Genomic DNA, 12,890 nt, shown 5'->3' with positions numbered 1-12,890 from the left:
CCTCACTTTCATATTACTGCTTAAGTTATTATTATTCTTCCTTTTATAATATATGAATATTTGCTGTAGTACAAGTTAGCGATTGCTTGCATTCTTCTCCTTTTAATTTACTAGGAGATATAGTCAACAATTAATGTCCTTTTGTCTATGCTGATAAACAATAACACTAGTATATATATATTTTCTAATGATTGGGGTGTCCGGATTAGCTTACGCATGTCTTAACTAATCCCCCAAGACTCTGAAACTATTAGTCGGATAAAAGCTTTAGTGGCTACCTCTATTAGCAACTGAGAAGGGATTGAGCTTAGGACCTCTTGAGTAATATAACTAAGAGTCTCGATCGAATCACTCGGCTACCCAAGGGTTGGTTAACACTTGTATATTTTGAATATGGAAAAATTTATCATGGATGTTTAAAGTTTATATATCTACTTCAATAAACTCTAAGTCAATGAATTAACTTAAAAATTGATCGATGAATTAGGATAATGATATGATAGAGTAAATAGAAAATAGAAAGCGAAACGTAAATGTGTGCTTGAAGGGTATAGCCGTATAGGGTTCAATAAAATCTTTGAGATTTTAAAAATTAATTCTTGTAATCCCTCTCTTTTATGATTCATTTGATAGGTTTTCCATGTCTTGTTTTTTCTGCGTTGTCCTCCACTTTTACCTTTTATAATGCTTAACTTCTTCTTATTATTTCTTTTAATATATATTTTATATTTTCACAATAGTATTACAACTCCTTTAATTTATTCAGATATACAAGTGAATAATAATGTCGTTTATTCTACGCTGATAAAGAAGCAAACTTGTATATCTTTAACATTAAAAACCTATGATTTATAAGTGTCAGAGTTTGAGTAGACAAGAGCGACAAAGAAAAAAGAGACTATTGAAGTACACTCAGAGAGATATCTTTGAGAAGGTAAGAGAGATAACTAGAAGTGTCGGAGAATGCTTTAGAGATATCTAAGAGAAATTCAATTTAATTATATTGAATTGTTGTAAATTGTATTGAGTATACACAATCTATTTATACAAAAATGTAATAACTATGTAAGGATATATTTCAGTAAATGAAAATCTTAATGTTAGGAAGAAACTTTATTGAAAAAAATGAATACTGAATTAAATGATATAAAATAGTATTTTCAATTAAGAGACATTAAAGGAAATAATATGATTCATTTTGATATTATTAAGTGGGACGTCATTGATGATAATCTGATACAGTAATATTATATCATATATGATAAGTTTTCAAATATGAGTAGTGTCCTTGTTCTTAAGCTAAACAAATTCGTAAATACATTTTCAAAAAAAAAAAAAAAAACCTTTTTTATTTGTTTTCATTTAATTTAACTTCAATTTAATTAAGGTACATCAAGAATTCTTGAGGAGCTTGATTGATGCAGGGGCCCCATGGGACGAATAGCATCGACAGTATCAGAATTTTTAGTGAGGTACTCTGAAACGGCCAAACAAGTTAGGCTTGCTGTAAAACGAGTTTTGTCATTTTTTTTTAGCCTTTGGGAATCTTTTTTGGGACCTTTTTATTAGTTTTAGGGGTGTTTTTGCAAGTTTTTGGCCTTTTGTAATTTTCTTGATAATTGTTTAATTTTTTTTGGTTAAAAGGTCATTGTATAAAAAGAAAGAATGAATACAAACACTATGAATTTTGGAATACGCAACTCTAGTCTCCAGTAATGCACATAAACCAATTCGTTTATTGTTCATAAAAGCCTTAACTTCTTTTTGTTTAGAGGGTCGATTCAAGCCCCTAACATGCCAACATGCAATTTTAGACATGGGAGGTAATTAAAGAAGGGGACTCCCCTCGTCTGTCCCCAAGATTGTGCTCATCTTGGATGTCTCTTCTGTTTTGTTGATCGGACTCACTCAGATTTTGTCTGCAGTTTCCCTCAACTTTATCCTTTTTCAGGAAGCCATACATGGAAGCTGTATCCGAGTCAACATTAGTTTCTACCATGTCTGAATCATTTCCGGAAGTAAACCCATTCTCTTCATTTGCCAGGTTATTGTTGGTTCCTTCATTAATAATAACATGCCCATCTTCGTCCATTTCAAGCCTGTTTAGACATTGAAAAGTGTTACCCATCCTGCTGCTATAATTACGCTGCTGCTGTTGGTTCAGGTTGTTCTTCCCTTTCTTAGAACCCTTTTTTGGTGGCCTCCTAACTTGAGGATTGGCAGTTTGCTTGTTTGTATTCACCGGATTTAAGCCACTCTCGCTTGAATGAGAATCCTAGCCCGAAGGTGGCCGTGACACGTAGCGAGGGAAGTTTTTTTATTATTATATTCAATGAAATATTACCAACCTTGTGTGGTTATTTCTTTATCAAATCTAGTATCCGAATCTTGATATAATTCGATGGTGGTTTTCTCGTATAACTTGTTGTTTTTCAGGTTTCAATCATCTTTCTTGATTGTTTCGACATCATTGATGCCTGATTGATATTGAAATTAATAGTTATCAATCAATTGACAAACAAAGAACAAGCATGAACATGAAAATTATGTAAAGCTTAGTCATGGAATTTTGCTTTAGTAAAACTCATAATTATATATCTTTTTCATTTAATATTTCTTGACTCAATTAATTATCTGAAAATTTAAAAATTCAATATTATTTATAAAACAGATAACATAATAATATAAAGTTGAGTAATTATTTATAGAATTACTCTTTACATTATTATTTAGCAGTTTTTAAAGCAAAGACAAGACTCTGGTCCGCAAAGTGCCTTTGATGCTAAATTACCATACGCTTGTCTACACAGTGAAAAGCATAAATCGGGAGTGCAATTCGCCACCTTGAATGCCCCTGGCAGCAAGCAAACCTTTCCTCCTTGCATTTCTGTGAAAAATAATTCAACGTTAGCAATCTGAGTAGAAGATTATTTCAAATATTTATAATCTTGAAATGACAAATGGAAATCTAATTATTAATTACCGATAGGTATAACAAGAAGAAGCATGACGAAGACGAAGACGAATATGTGAAACTTATTCATGGTTTCTCTTTTACTCTTCAACTAACTAGAAAAGAAATTGTGATATATATTTTGAGCATTCCAATATTTATATTGGGGGGATTAGCAGTAAATTAATTAGAAAATATCTTAATTATTTAGTGTATCTTGAAAGAAAAATATTAATGCCAAATCAGTATCAGAGTAAAAACTATAAAATCTAGGCCAAATCTAAACTATTAAAGAAATATATAAAAATAAAATACCGAGTATCAGTTATAGAAGGATTGAATTTAGGGATTTTTTCCTTTTTTTAATTTTTTAAATCTATATTATACATTTATTAATACATAATTAATATCTCTCTAATGACATTTCAAAATCAATTTTGGTGTCTTCTAGTTTTTTTTTTTTGGGTAACATCCCACCTCATTAAGCTTCTTCTACAACCTACTCACTTAGAATTTGAATTTTTCTCAATCGGAAAGAATTGATCTAGGATAACCTTGAGGGGCAGTTTGGTTCGGGGTTAAGTGGCATTACTGGGGTAATGTCATCTTATATTACTTGATTACCACGTTTGGTTGTCAAGTAATATAAGATACCAGTAATCTTCAAATACCAATAATGGTTACTATTGGTAATATAAGAGGTAATCTGATTATCTCCATTTTCTTAGGTTTTCTGAGATTACCAGGGTTATCTTTTTTTGTTACAATTTTATCCCTTATTAATAAAAATTTTGGACAATAATACCCTTACTTTAAAACAAATTTACATTAATATCCTATTTCAATTTTACCCTTGTTTAATTAAAATTTTGGACAATAATGCCCTTATATTTAAAATAATTTACAGACCACCACTGCCACCAAGCCACCACCACCACAGCCACCCAGTCACCACCGCCGACAGCGGGTCAACCACCACGGACCACCGCCGAAAAATTACCGGAGTCCCTAAAAACACTAGAAATTCTGTGGGAGGCTCCGGGAGGCTTTGATATGGTCGGAAATGGCCAGATCTAGCCAGATCTGGCCCGATATGGTCGTTTTCGGCCATCAATATGGCCGGAAACGGCCATAACGAAGTCTTCTGGAGCCTCCCGCAGAATTTCCTTCTTTTTTAGGAGCTTCGGCGATTTTCCGACGGTTGTTCGCGGTGGCGGCAGGAGGTAGGGGTGATTTCATCATGAATTAAAGTTTTTTTATAAGCGGGGGTGTTTTAGCTAAATCTGAAATATTGGGGGTTAAAAAATTATTCAAAAATTAAAATAAAATAATATTATAAATATTTAAAAGAGGGTCAATTTAGTAATTTAAATAACATACCCACCAATTTATTCCCATAACCAAACATATTATATAACATACCCACCAACTAACCAAACATATTTTCTTAAAGATTCCCAGTAATCTTCCAAGGTAATCTATCTTCCAGTAATCCAATTTCCCAGTAATCTAACATTCCTGAATCAAACGCCCCCTAAGTATCTAGGATATTTATTGTGATTTTTCTTGGATTCCTTCTATTTTCTTTCCTTATTTGTTTTTATTTATTTCCTAGTTTAAATGGGAGAAAACTTCCATGTCTGGAGGGATTTTCTTACCTGTCAGGTGCAGATTTTATTTCCACTTTCCCATTTTTATATTTATAATTATTTGTTTCTATCTTTTATTTATGATATATATGATATAACTTTATAAATATAAGGATTTGCCAAGCCAAATCTATGACCACCGATGGCCATGGGTGTATTTTTTTTTTAACTTTTCAAAAATATTTAAAAAAAATATTTTTAGTTGTTTATTAAAATCAAAATCTTTAGTTCTAGGTATTTGTCTTCTTTTTTTCTTTCAGTAATTATACAGTTAGATATAATAAATTTGAACTTGGGAATTCTTGGAATATAGTATATGTAGTACCCCAAATGTCGCAGGTAATATATTAAGCATATATACTAAATGGAATACTTTTTATCTTATGATTTTCCTAAACATTCGTGGAGTCTCATATTAATCGTGGGATCATATTCATATTAAATGGAATTAAATTAGATAATAGTTCTTTAATTTTATCAAAATCTTTTTATAATTCTTTAATTTTTCCTTACATGAAAGGAATGCAAACACCTTATAAGTTCAATATTTCAGATAAGTCACAAATTAATTTTATAATAAGTGACCCCAAAGCTTAAATCAGGAAGTCTATGAAGGGAACAAACATCCTTGACTGTCAGACTAAACCTGTTAGGGTTTATATTATTCTTTCTTGTATAGAGTTCTAGTTAAGCAAAGACGGTAATTATGATATTTTCGTTTGATACGAAATCGTGTATCAACAACTGGCATCGTTTGTAAGAATCATGGTGACAACCTGCTCTAGTTATGTAGTGGGGTCGTTAATCCTTAGAAATCAGAATGAACCTCGTGTTGAGAATAAACTGCTGAATGTAATGCTTCCTCCAAGCAAGAAAAAGAAAGCCAGGAATCTTGTTATCGGGGCCAGTGTAACGATGGTGGATCCGTAAGAAGTGCTTCTAGAAACCATCCATATTGCTAGATATAGCCCACTAAACATGAGAAGTTTTACCAATCGAAGGAATTTCCTGGGGAATCGAGATCCCATCATTGATCCAAGTCCTAGTAATCAAACGAAGACCCTTAACCTTAAGTGAAAACCGATAAGCCTCTAGAGAAAAATGTAAGGAGGTAGTAAGCATACAGAAGTTTACAAGTAAGCTCGGTCTAAGCCCAGCGTATTTACATCTTTATCATTTACATTAGACAAAGTGACTCAATTATTAACACATAACTTCCTGATATTTGCATATAATCAAGAGATTATCTAATAACTAGTAATGTTAAAATGGATTACAGTCCCAATTACAGTTAGGGTCCGAAACCCAATGTTTAAACCACTATTCTCTATTCTCATATATCGTAGCCCAGTGTAACCGTTATTGTCTTGTATTCTAAAATTTTCTCACACTTATATTAGAAGATACAAAAATTTCATATTAAATTAATCACATTAACTGTTTTCATAAAAAAATGGCACATATATATATATATATAATGGAACTCAAATAACATAAGTATAGGATTATTATAAGACCAACAACCAAATGATACTATAGGAACGATTTTAAGGACTTAAAATCTTTTATTTGTAGCGTAGAATGTCTTGACAATTAATTTTACAACTTACAATATCACTTAATTTTTTAATTATAAAATAACAAAATAAATATCATATAGATAAGAATAATGTTACATGTTTCAAATAGTATCTCAATTTTTTATCGTAAATGATGTACTTTCTCACATGACGTTAATGTGTAAACAGTTGTCTTGTATGTCCAAAAAGATAGGCCTGTCCGTTTTGGTCAGTTTTAACTCTCTCTTCAAGGATGCCCCTCGTATATTTACCATTTCCAGAAAAACAAATTATGTGTAAACATACCAAATAATTAATAGAGGATTGCAAAATCTAAATTATGATCTCAGAAGAAAAAGAAAGAAGATCACAACAATAAGGAGAATCAGAATGAAATAATGTTATGACAATAGATTTAGTTTGGAAACAAACTCCATATTCTTGACTCAGCTTAATCCAAATACCAACAAGAAAGTTCATAACCCATACAAAAAAATTCAGCAACAGAAGTAACTAGCAGATAATCTGCTAAAGGGGCTCATTTTGTAAACCAGTAATAATTCTGTCCCTTGTTTCTAGCTTTAAGCATTCACAGTGTAAAACCAACTTAATTATCATTTTAATTTATCAAATTTTCATGACATTAACGTAAATTTTTTTTTTTTTTTTGGTTTCCTTAATGTTTTCAGAAACATTTTCATTCAAAAAAAAAAAAAAAAAAACCCTTTTATTCATGTTTCAACTCCCACATCAGTTGGGAAATGATAAGAACCCATTCCCAAATTAATAAGAATTGTTGGATAGTGGGCCTTTGATAGGAATTGGGCTGAGCAGTGGGTCTTTTTGTGGGCTTGGATAGAACTCTCCTTGGAAAACCGGTTTGCCAAAGGAGGGTGGCCAAGCCCTTTATAATCCACATACCTCCATTTTCCTTTCCAATGTGGGATCCTAACATTCCCCCACGCTTCGAGGCCTAACGTCCATGTTGGCCCACTCTGAATGGCTTCAATTTGGGTTGCCCCTACCCAAATCGCCTCTTTCGAAACATCGTTGGCCCACTCTGGACGGCCTACTCTTAGAGGTCGCCCCTTCCAAAACATGGGCTCGAGCAAGGTTTGGCTCTAATACCATTTGATTGGAACCCACTCCCAAATTAATAAGAATTAGTTGAACAGTGGGCGTTTGATAGAAATTGGGCTGGAAAATGGGTCTTTTTTATGGGCTTGAGTAAAACTCTCATTGAAAAATCGGCTTTCCAAGAGAGGGCGCCCAAACTCTTTATAACCCACATGTCCGCTCTTTTTCTATTTAATATGGGATCTTAATAGGAAACTACCCTTTGCATTATTTAGCATGTTCTAGAGCAAAGACAATTTGATACACAAATTGATCTTATTTTTGCTGGACCGTAGGTTCGACCGTAATAGGATTCACATTTATCATAGCAATTTCGTGGGTGATCGCAATTCGGCAAGTCTGGTCGCTGTGGCAGCAGGCAAAGCTTTGGTTGTTGTGCTTCATTTTCTGTGAAAATAAAATCACCCATTAATATTCTGAGTAGGGGATTATTACAAGACCAGCAAGACAGCAACCAATGATAGTATATATGTCATATAAACTACTGTATAAATAAGAATAAGGTGATATCCCTCTCATGTAATATTTTAAATTTGACATTCATGTCGCAAATGATGAGCTAATGTACATAATGATATAGTATTATCAACCAACCCCTGGGTGCTGGAGTGGTTCGACAAAAAATCTTGGGTGTATTACTCAAGAGATCCTGAGTTTAAATCTTTCATCGGTTGTTAATAAGGGTAGCAACTGAAACTTTTATTCGACCAGTAGTTCCAAGGTCTCGGGATAGTAGTTGATGTGCGTATAAGCTGACTTAGACACTCCCGGTCACTAAAAAAAAAAAAAAAAAAAAAGATGTAGTATTATTGAATAAGATGACAAATCGCTTGAAATGTAAAATTTAGAATACTATTCATATTTTTTTTTAAATAAATGACTTGTTACAAGGTGAAATATATATAGCTAAAAAAATTTGGCAACAAAATGGACTTTAGAAAGAACTCTTGATGATCTAGATGCCTAATGAAAATCTATCATGTTGAAGTACTTACCCACAGGCATTAAAAAAACAAGCGCTAGCGTAAACATGATAAACATAAGAAACTTATTCATGTTTTCTCTTTTATAGTACTCTTCAACTCTTGAACTAAAGAAATCTGTGATATTGATGTTGGGAATTCTACTATTTATATTGAGGGATTAACCAGTTAGATGATATCCTAATTAATGAGTATATCTAGTGAGAAAGATATACATGCCAAATAAGTATCCACCTTAATTATTAAGCTTCTTCTTTAGCCTACTCATAGGAATTGAAATTTTCTCAACTAGAGATAATTGATGTATGACAACCTAAAGAATTTTTAGGATTTATCTTGAATTTTATTGAATTCTTTGTTTTTATTTTATTTTACTTTCTTTCCTTATTTGTTTTCATTTATTTTCAAGTTCAAATAAGAAATATTCCCGTACATAACCAACTTTACTAATCTTAATATCCAAACTGTACTTCAAGGGTTTGTTCAAAAACCAATTTCAACTATAAAATCACATAACATAACTTAATTGCTTTTAATTAAAAAATTACAAAGACAAAAATAGTTGGAATATACTAGACTATCAAGTTTGACACCATCTAGCATGATCTAACATGTTTTAATTAGACTGTCAGACCATAATATTAAATATCAGACTCTATTTAGGCTATCAAGTCTAACATAAAATCCAATGATCGACCAATTATATCCTCAATGAAATAATGATAGTCTAGTATATTCCAACTATTTTTGTCTTCGTAATTTTTTTTATTAAAAGCAATTAAGTTAAGTTATGTGATTTTATAGCTGAAATTGGTTTTTGAACAAACCCTTGAAGTTTAACACCATCTAGAATGATCTAACAAGTTTTAATTAGACTATCAAACTCTATTTAGGCTATTAAGTCTAAAATAATCTAACGCTATATATTAGTAATATAATATTTATTATTTCATTGAGGATATAATTGATCAGTCATTGGATTTTATGACTAGATTTGTACTTTAAATAAAAACTGTACATTTTGAGATAGTGGGACTATTAAGTTGGCTATATATGTTCAAACCCCTATATATATGGTACAAAACTTGTATCCGTTATCATTTTCTGTTTTAATTAGTGTTTGGTATTTGGAAACTTTCTTTTCTTATACAATATTAATAATGAAAGGTGTGTTTTATGCTATTGTAAATTTGTAATTATAACCGAGCTTGGTCGATAGTAGATTTTATGTAGCCGGCTCTTCCCCATATTCAAACTAGACCTATTCCACTTCTTGGGCTATGCCGTCCTTGGCCAGTTGCTTCTCATTTCTGAAAGCTAAAACATGACACTCTTCATAAATAGCCTTTCGTATCCTTGTAATAAGTATCAAGATTTTTCCAATAGAATCGCAATTTTTGTATCTCTTCTAATTTTCATTTACATTGTAACCCTTATGGCTTTCAGTCGTGTGTTTGTTGTCTTCATGGTCATTGTCACCATTGTCCCAAAGTTCAATTCTGCAAAAGAGTTCATTGTGGGGGATGATTCAGGATGGACGATAAACTTTGATTACAAAGCTTGGGCAGAAGGCAAGGATTTTCAAGTTGGCGATACACTTGGTAATTACATCTCTTAATTATTTAGTTGAGAATTTGATATTACGTCAGGATCATACTATTATGTCGGAATCATACTGAAATAATATTTTACAGATAATAATCCAATGATGATCAAGAATAGTTCTGATATCATAATGTCCTACTAAAGAATACTCAATTTCTAGCAATTTATAATGATGATAAGCTTTACTGAACTCGAATTAATCTGATTGGAAGTTTGATGAAATTTTGTAGTTTTCAACTATCCTGTTGGAGTTCACAACGTGTTCAGAGTGAATGGAACTGATTTCCAGAACTGCAGTAAGCCACCACTAAGCGAGGCTTTGAGATCAGGAAACGATAAAATTGTTCTGGCAACCCCCGGTAGAAAATGGTACATTTGTGGCGTAGCCAAGCACTGCGAGAACGCTAACCAAAAACTCTTCATAAATGTGCTGCCTCAAACACAATCTCCAGGTGCTGCACCGGCGCCTTCTCCAATCTACACCAAGTTTCACTCATCTCGGGCGTCAAAGAGGCCATTTATTTTTTGGTGAAAGTTCCATTAATAACATGTTTTTATTTTAATTTGTTTGAGAGTGGGATAAGAAGTTTAGAGTTGGGTTGGTTACAGATTGCATGCAATAATTTTTTTTTTATATTTTATAAAAATTAAAGAGAAAACGTTTATCACAATGAGAAAGAAAAGGCCACTGAAGTCTGAACATGTAATATGATATAGAAATGATAGTTCAGTTATCAGTTTGAAAATTTCTATGCATGAGTTTAATGATATATTTTTCCCTTGAATCTTGCTCAGAAATTGGAGAAATACTGGCAGTAAATGGAAATTCATGATAACAAATTATTTAGGGATATAACCTAAATACTTACATACATAAAACTTGAAAATTGAAATAAGCTATTCTTAAAGAGTAATAATACATTCACAATCCAATCTCATAACCTTTTTACAATCTCAACGTGGTAGCTGAGTTGACAACTGTCACATTAATTTTCACTATACCCAAGATACTAAATGATTTTGACTAAACACGATTATTACCAACTTTGTTATCAAATTAGGGTTGTAAGATTGGATTGTAAACGTAGTATTTTTTATTCGTAAATGAAATCACATGCAACCAAAACCTCAAGTAAGAATTTCACATTGTGCATGTCTGTAATTGGGTCGATGGAAAAAGCCAAAATCTTCATTTTCAATTTCATTTCTTCATCAAGTTAATTAATTATATCTTAACTTGATCCGGCACCCCTATACATAATACAAGTAAGTATTTCTAAATGGCATGAAACACGTTTACAAGGTCTTAATTAGTTTGTTAAAGCGACAGTTGAAAAAACAAAAGATAGGAATGTTTGTTGGACACCATGGCAGCATTATGCTGTTCAGTCCAAAAAAATCATAGATAATTAACTACTAATTAATGAATTCTTGTATATGTAATTGTCATAAGCTAACAAATTGTTATATTCAGTGTCTTCCCTTGCCTCATTTGAGGGTGACACAAGTAAATTTGTTATGCGAACTGTTGCAACTTTGAGGTTTTTTTTTTTTTTTTTTTTTTAAATTAATAAACCTTATTTAGAAAATAAAACCAGATATTTGCTTCTCCTTTAATTTTTAAAAATTAATTAATTAATATAAACTTTTTTTTTTTTAATTGAAAATGTTAACATCACACTGAAAAAGAAACTATTGATGGGTCAAAGACAAATTTTTGTATAAAATTTTTATGAATATCCGCGTAAAAAAAATGTCCCTAGAGAAAAGTTTAATTGGTTAGATCTCTTGTTTCAAGAAGAAAGTGGGCTAGAGATCAAAATTTCCCTCTTATCGGCTTTGGAGGACGATCAGTTTAATCACATTATGCGGCTTTAATTGCCACTCTACATAAAAAGACCACATCATACCTTAAGAATAAACCAATTTTAATTATTGTAATTAAAACTTTTATTCCTCCAATCAAATCATATATTTATATATAAGTATACAAGAATTTAGAGGATTCCCCCCAAAAAAAAAAAAAAATTACTTAAACAAAATTTCACGGATATATCATCTATAGACTGAATTGAAAAAATGTATGCATTAAAATCATTTAAGAATTCAAATATGGAAAAAAATATAAAGATTAACAATTAATACATTTGTGTTTATTAAGCGAAGGAAAAGAAGAAACAAAAGAGGAGAGAGAAAATAATTTATCATAAATGTGTTAACTTCAATGTACTATCTATTAAATGAGGTGTGTATACAATCAAATCTCAGTCATTGATTAATGTTTAATTTAAAGGTTAAAAATCGATGTAAAAAGTAGAGTGAAATTAAGGGGCTGTTTATTCTGCCAAGTGCCATGTATACATTTGTAAATGAATCTTACAAATTTTTTCATACAAGTCTAATGTAATAATTAATAATTGATTTATGATAAATTTATCGGACAAGAAAAATTATCAAAAACCAACTATCAATTATTATGTTAGGTTTGTGAAAAAAAGTTCGTGAGATTTGTTTGTCAGAATAATATTATTCGTACATATGTAAGTGTGTTGAAATTCGTGAATAATAAAAAAATAGAAAACACATGAAATTGCTTAGAAACCTAATTTGAAATTTATCCGAAAATTCTCCCTCCAGACGTGACCACCAATGAGGAAAAAATTAATAAGCTAGTGAGTTTTGTATCTTGGCCAACCTTTAAGGTAGCTCAGTAAAAAATTATCCTTAAAATTTGACTAAATTTTAATTTATTTATGCTAACGATAGGAATTTTGGGCATTATATATACATCCACAATCTTTAATTAATCTGGTTTATCTTCTAATTTTCTACTTTTATAAAACATGACCAAATGGATTCTAAATCGTATAATATAATATGCATGATAGTAGAAAACTATGTGAAAAAAAAAGGCCGAACCTCGAGCAAGTTAAATTTATTTTGAAGCTAAACCATGTTGTAATCATCTCCAATCATTCTACATAAACTGTTCTCTAGCTAGATA

At 31.3% G+C, this 12,890-nt stretch overlaps 1 protein-coding gene across 1 annotated transcript; it reads left to right on the top strand.

The window, feature by feature from the left end:
- The first annotated feature begins 9,605 nt into the window (after positions 1-9,605).
- LOC116116601 (mavicyanin-like) lies at positions 9,606-10,566 on the top strand. The gene is made up of 2 exons (XM_031402666.1): positions 9,606-9,882; positions 10,117-10,566. Exons 1-2 carry the CDS (start codon positions 9,606-9,608, stop codon positions 10,416-10,418), a joined length of 579 nt encoding a protein of 192 aa, XP_031258526.1. The 3' UTR covers positions 10,419-10,566.
- Positions 10,567-12,890: the final 2,324 nt, after the last annotated feature.

This window comes from Pistacia vera, unplaced genomic scaffold (assembly GCF_008641045.1).
Source record: "Pistacia vera cultivar Batoury unplaced genomic scaffold, PisVer_v2 Contig78, whole genome shotgun sequence".
NCBI lineage: Eukaryota > Viridiplantae > Streptophyta > Magnoliopsida > Sapindales > Anacardiaceae > Pistacia > Pistacia vera.
This window is presented reverse-complemented; position numbering and strand designations above follow the sequence as displayed.

What these genes read in the sequence shown, in the direction of transcription:
- LOC116116601 (XM_031402666.1), top strand. Translation starts at nt 9,606, where the DNA reads ATGACACTCTTCATAAATAGCCTTTCGTATCCTTGTAATAAGTATCAA. An exon ending in TCAAGTTGGCGATACACTTG is followed by an intron (nt 9,883 to 10,116) that starts GTAATTACATCT and finishes GAAATTTTGTAG; the next exon opens with TTTTCAACTATCCTGTTGGA.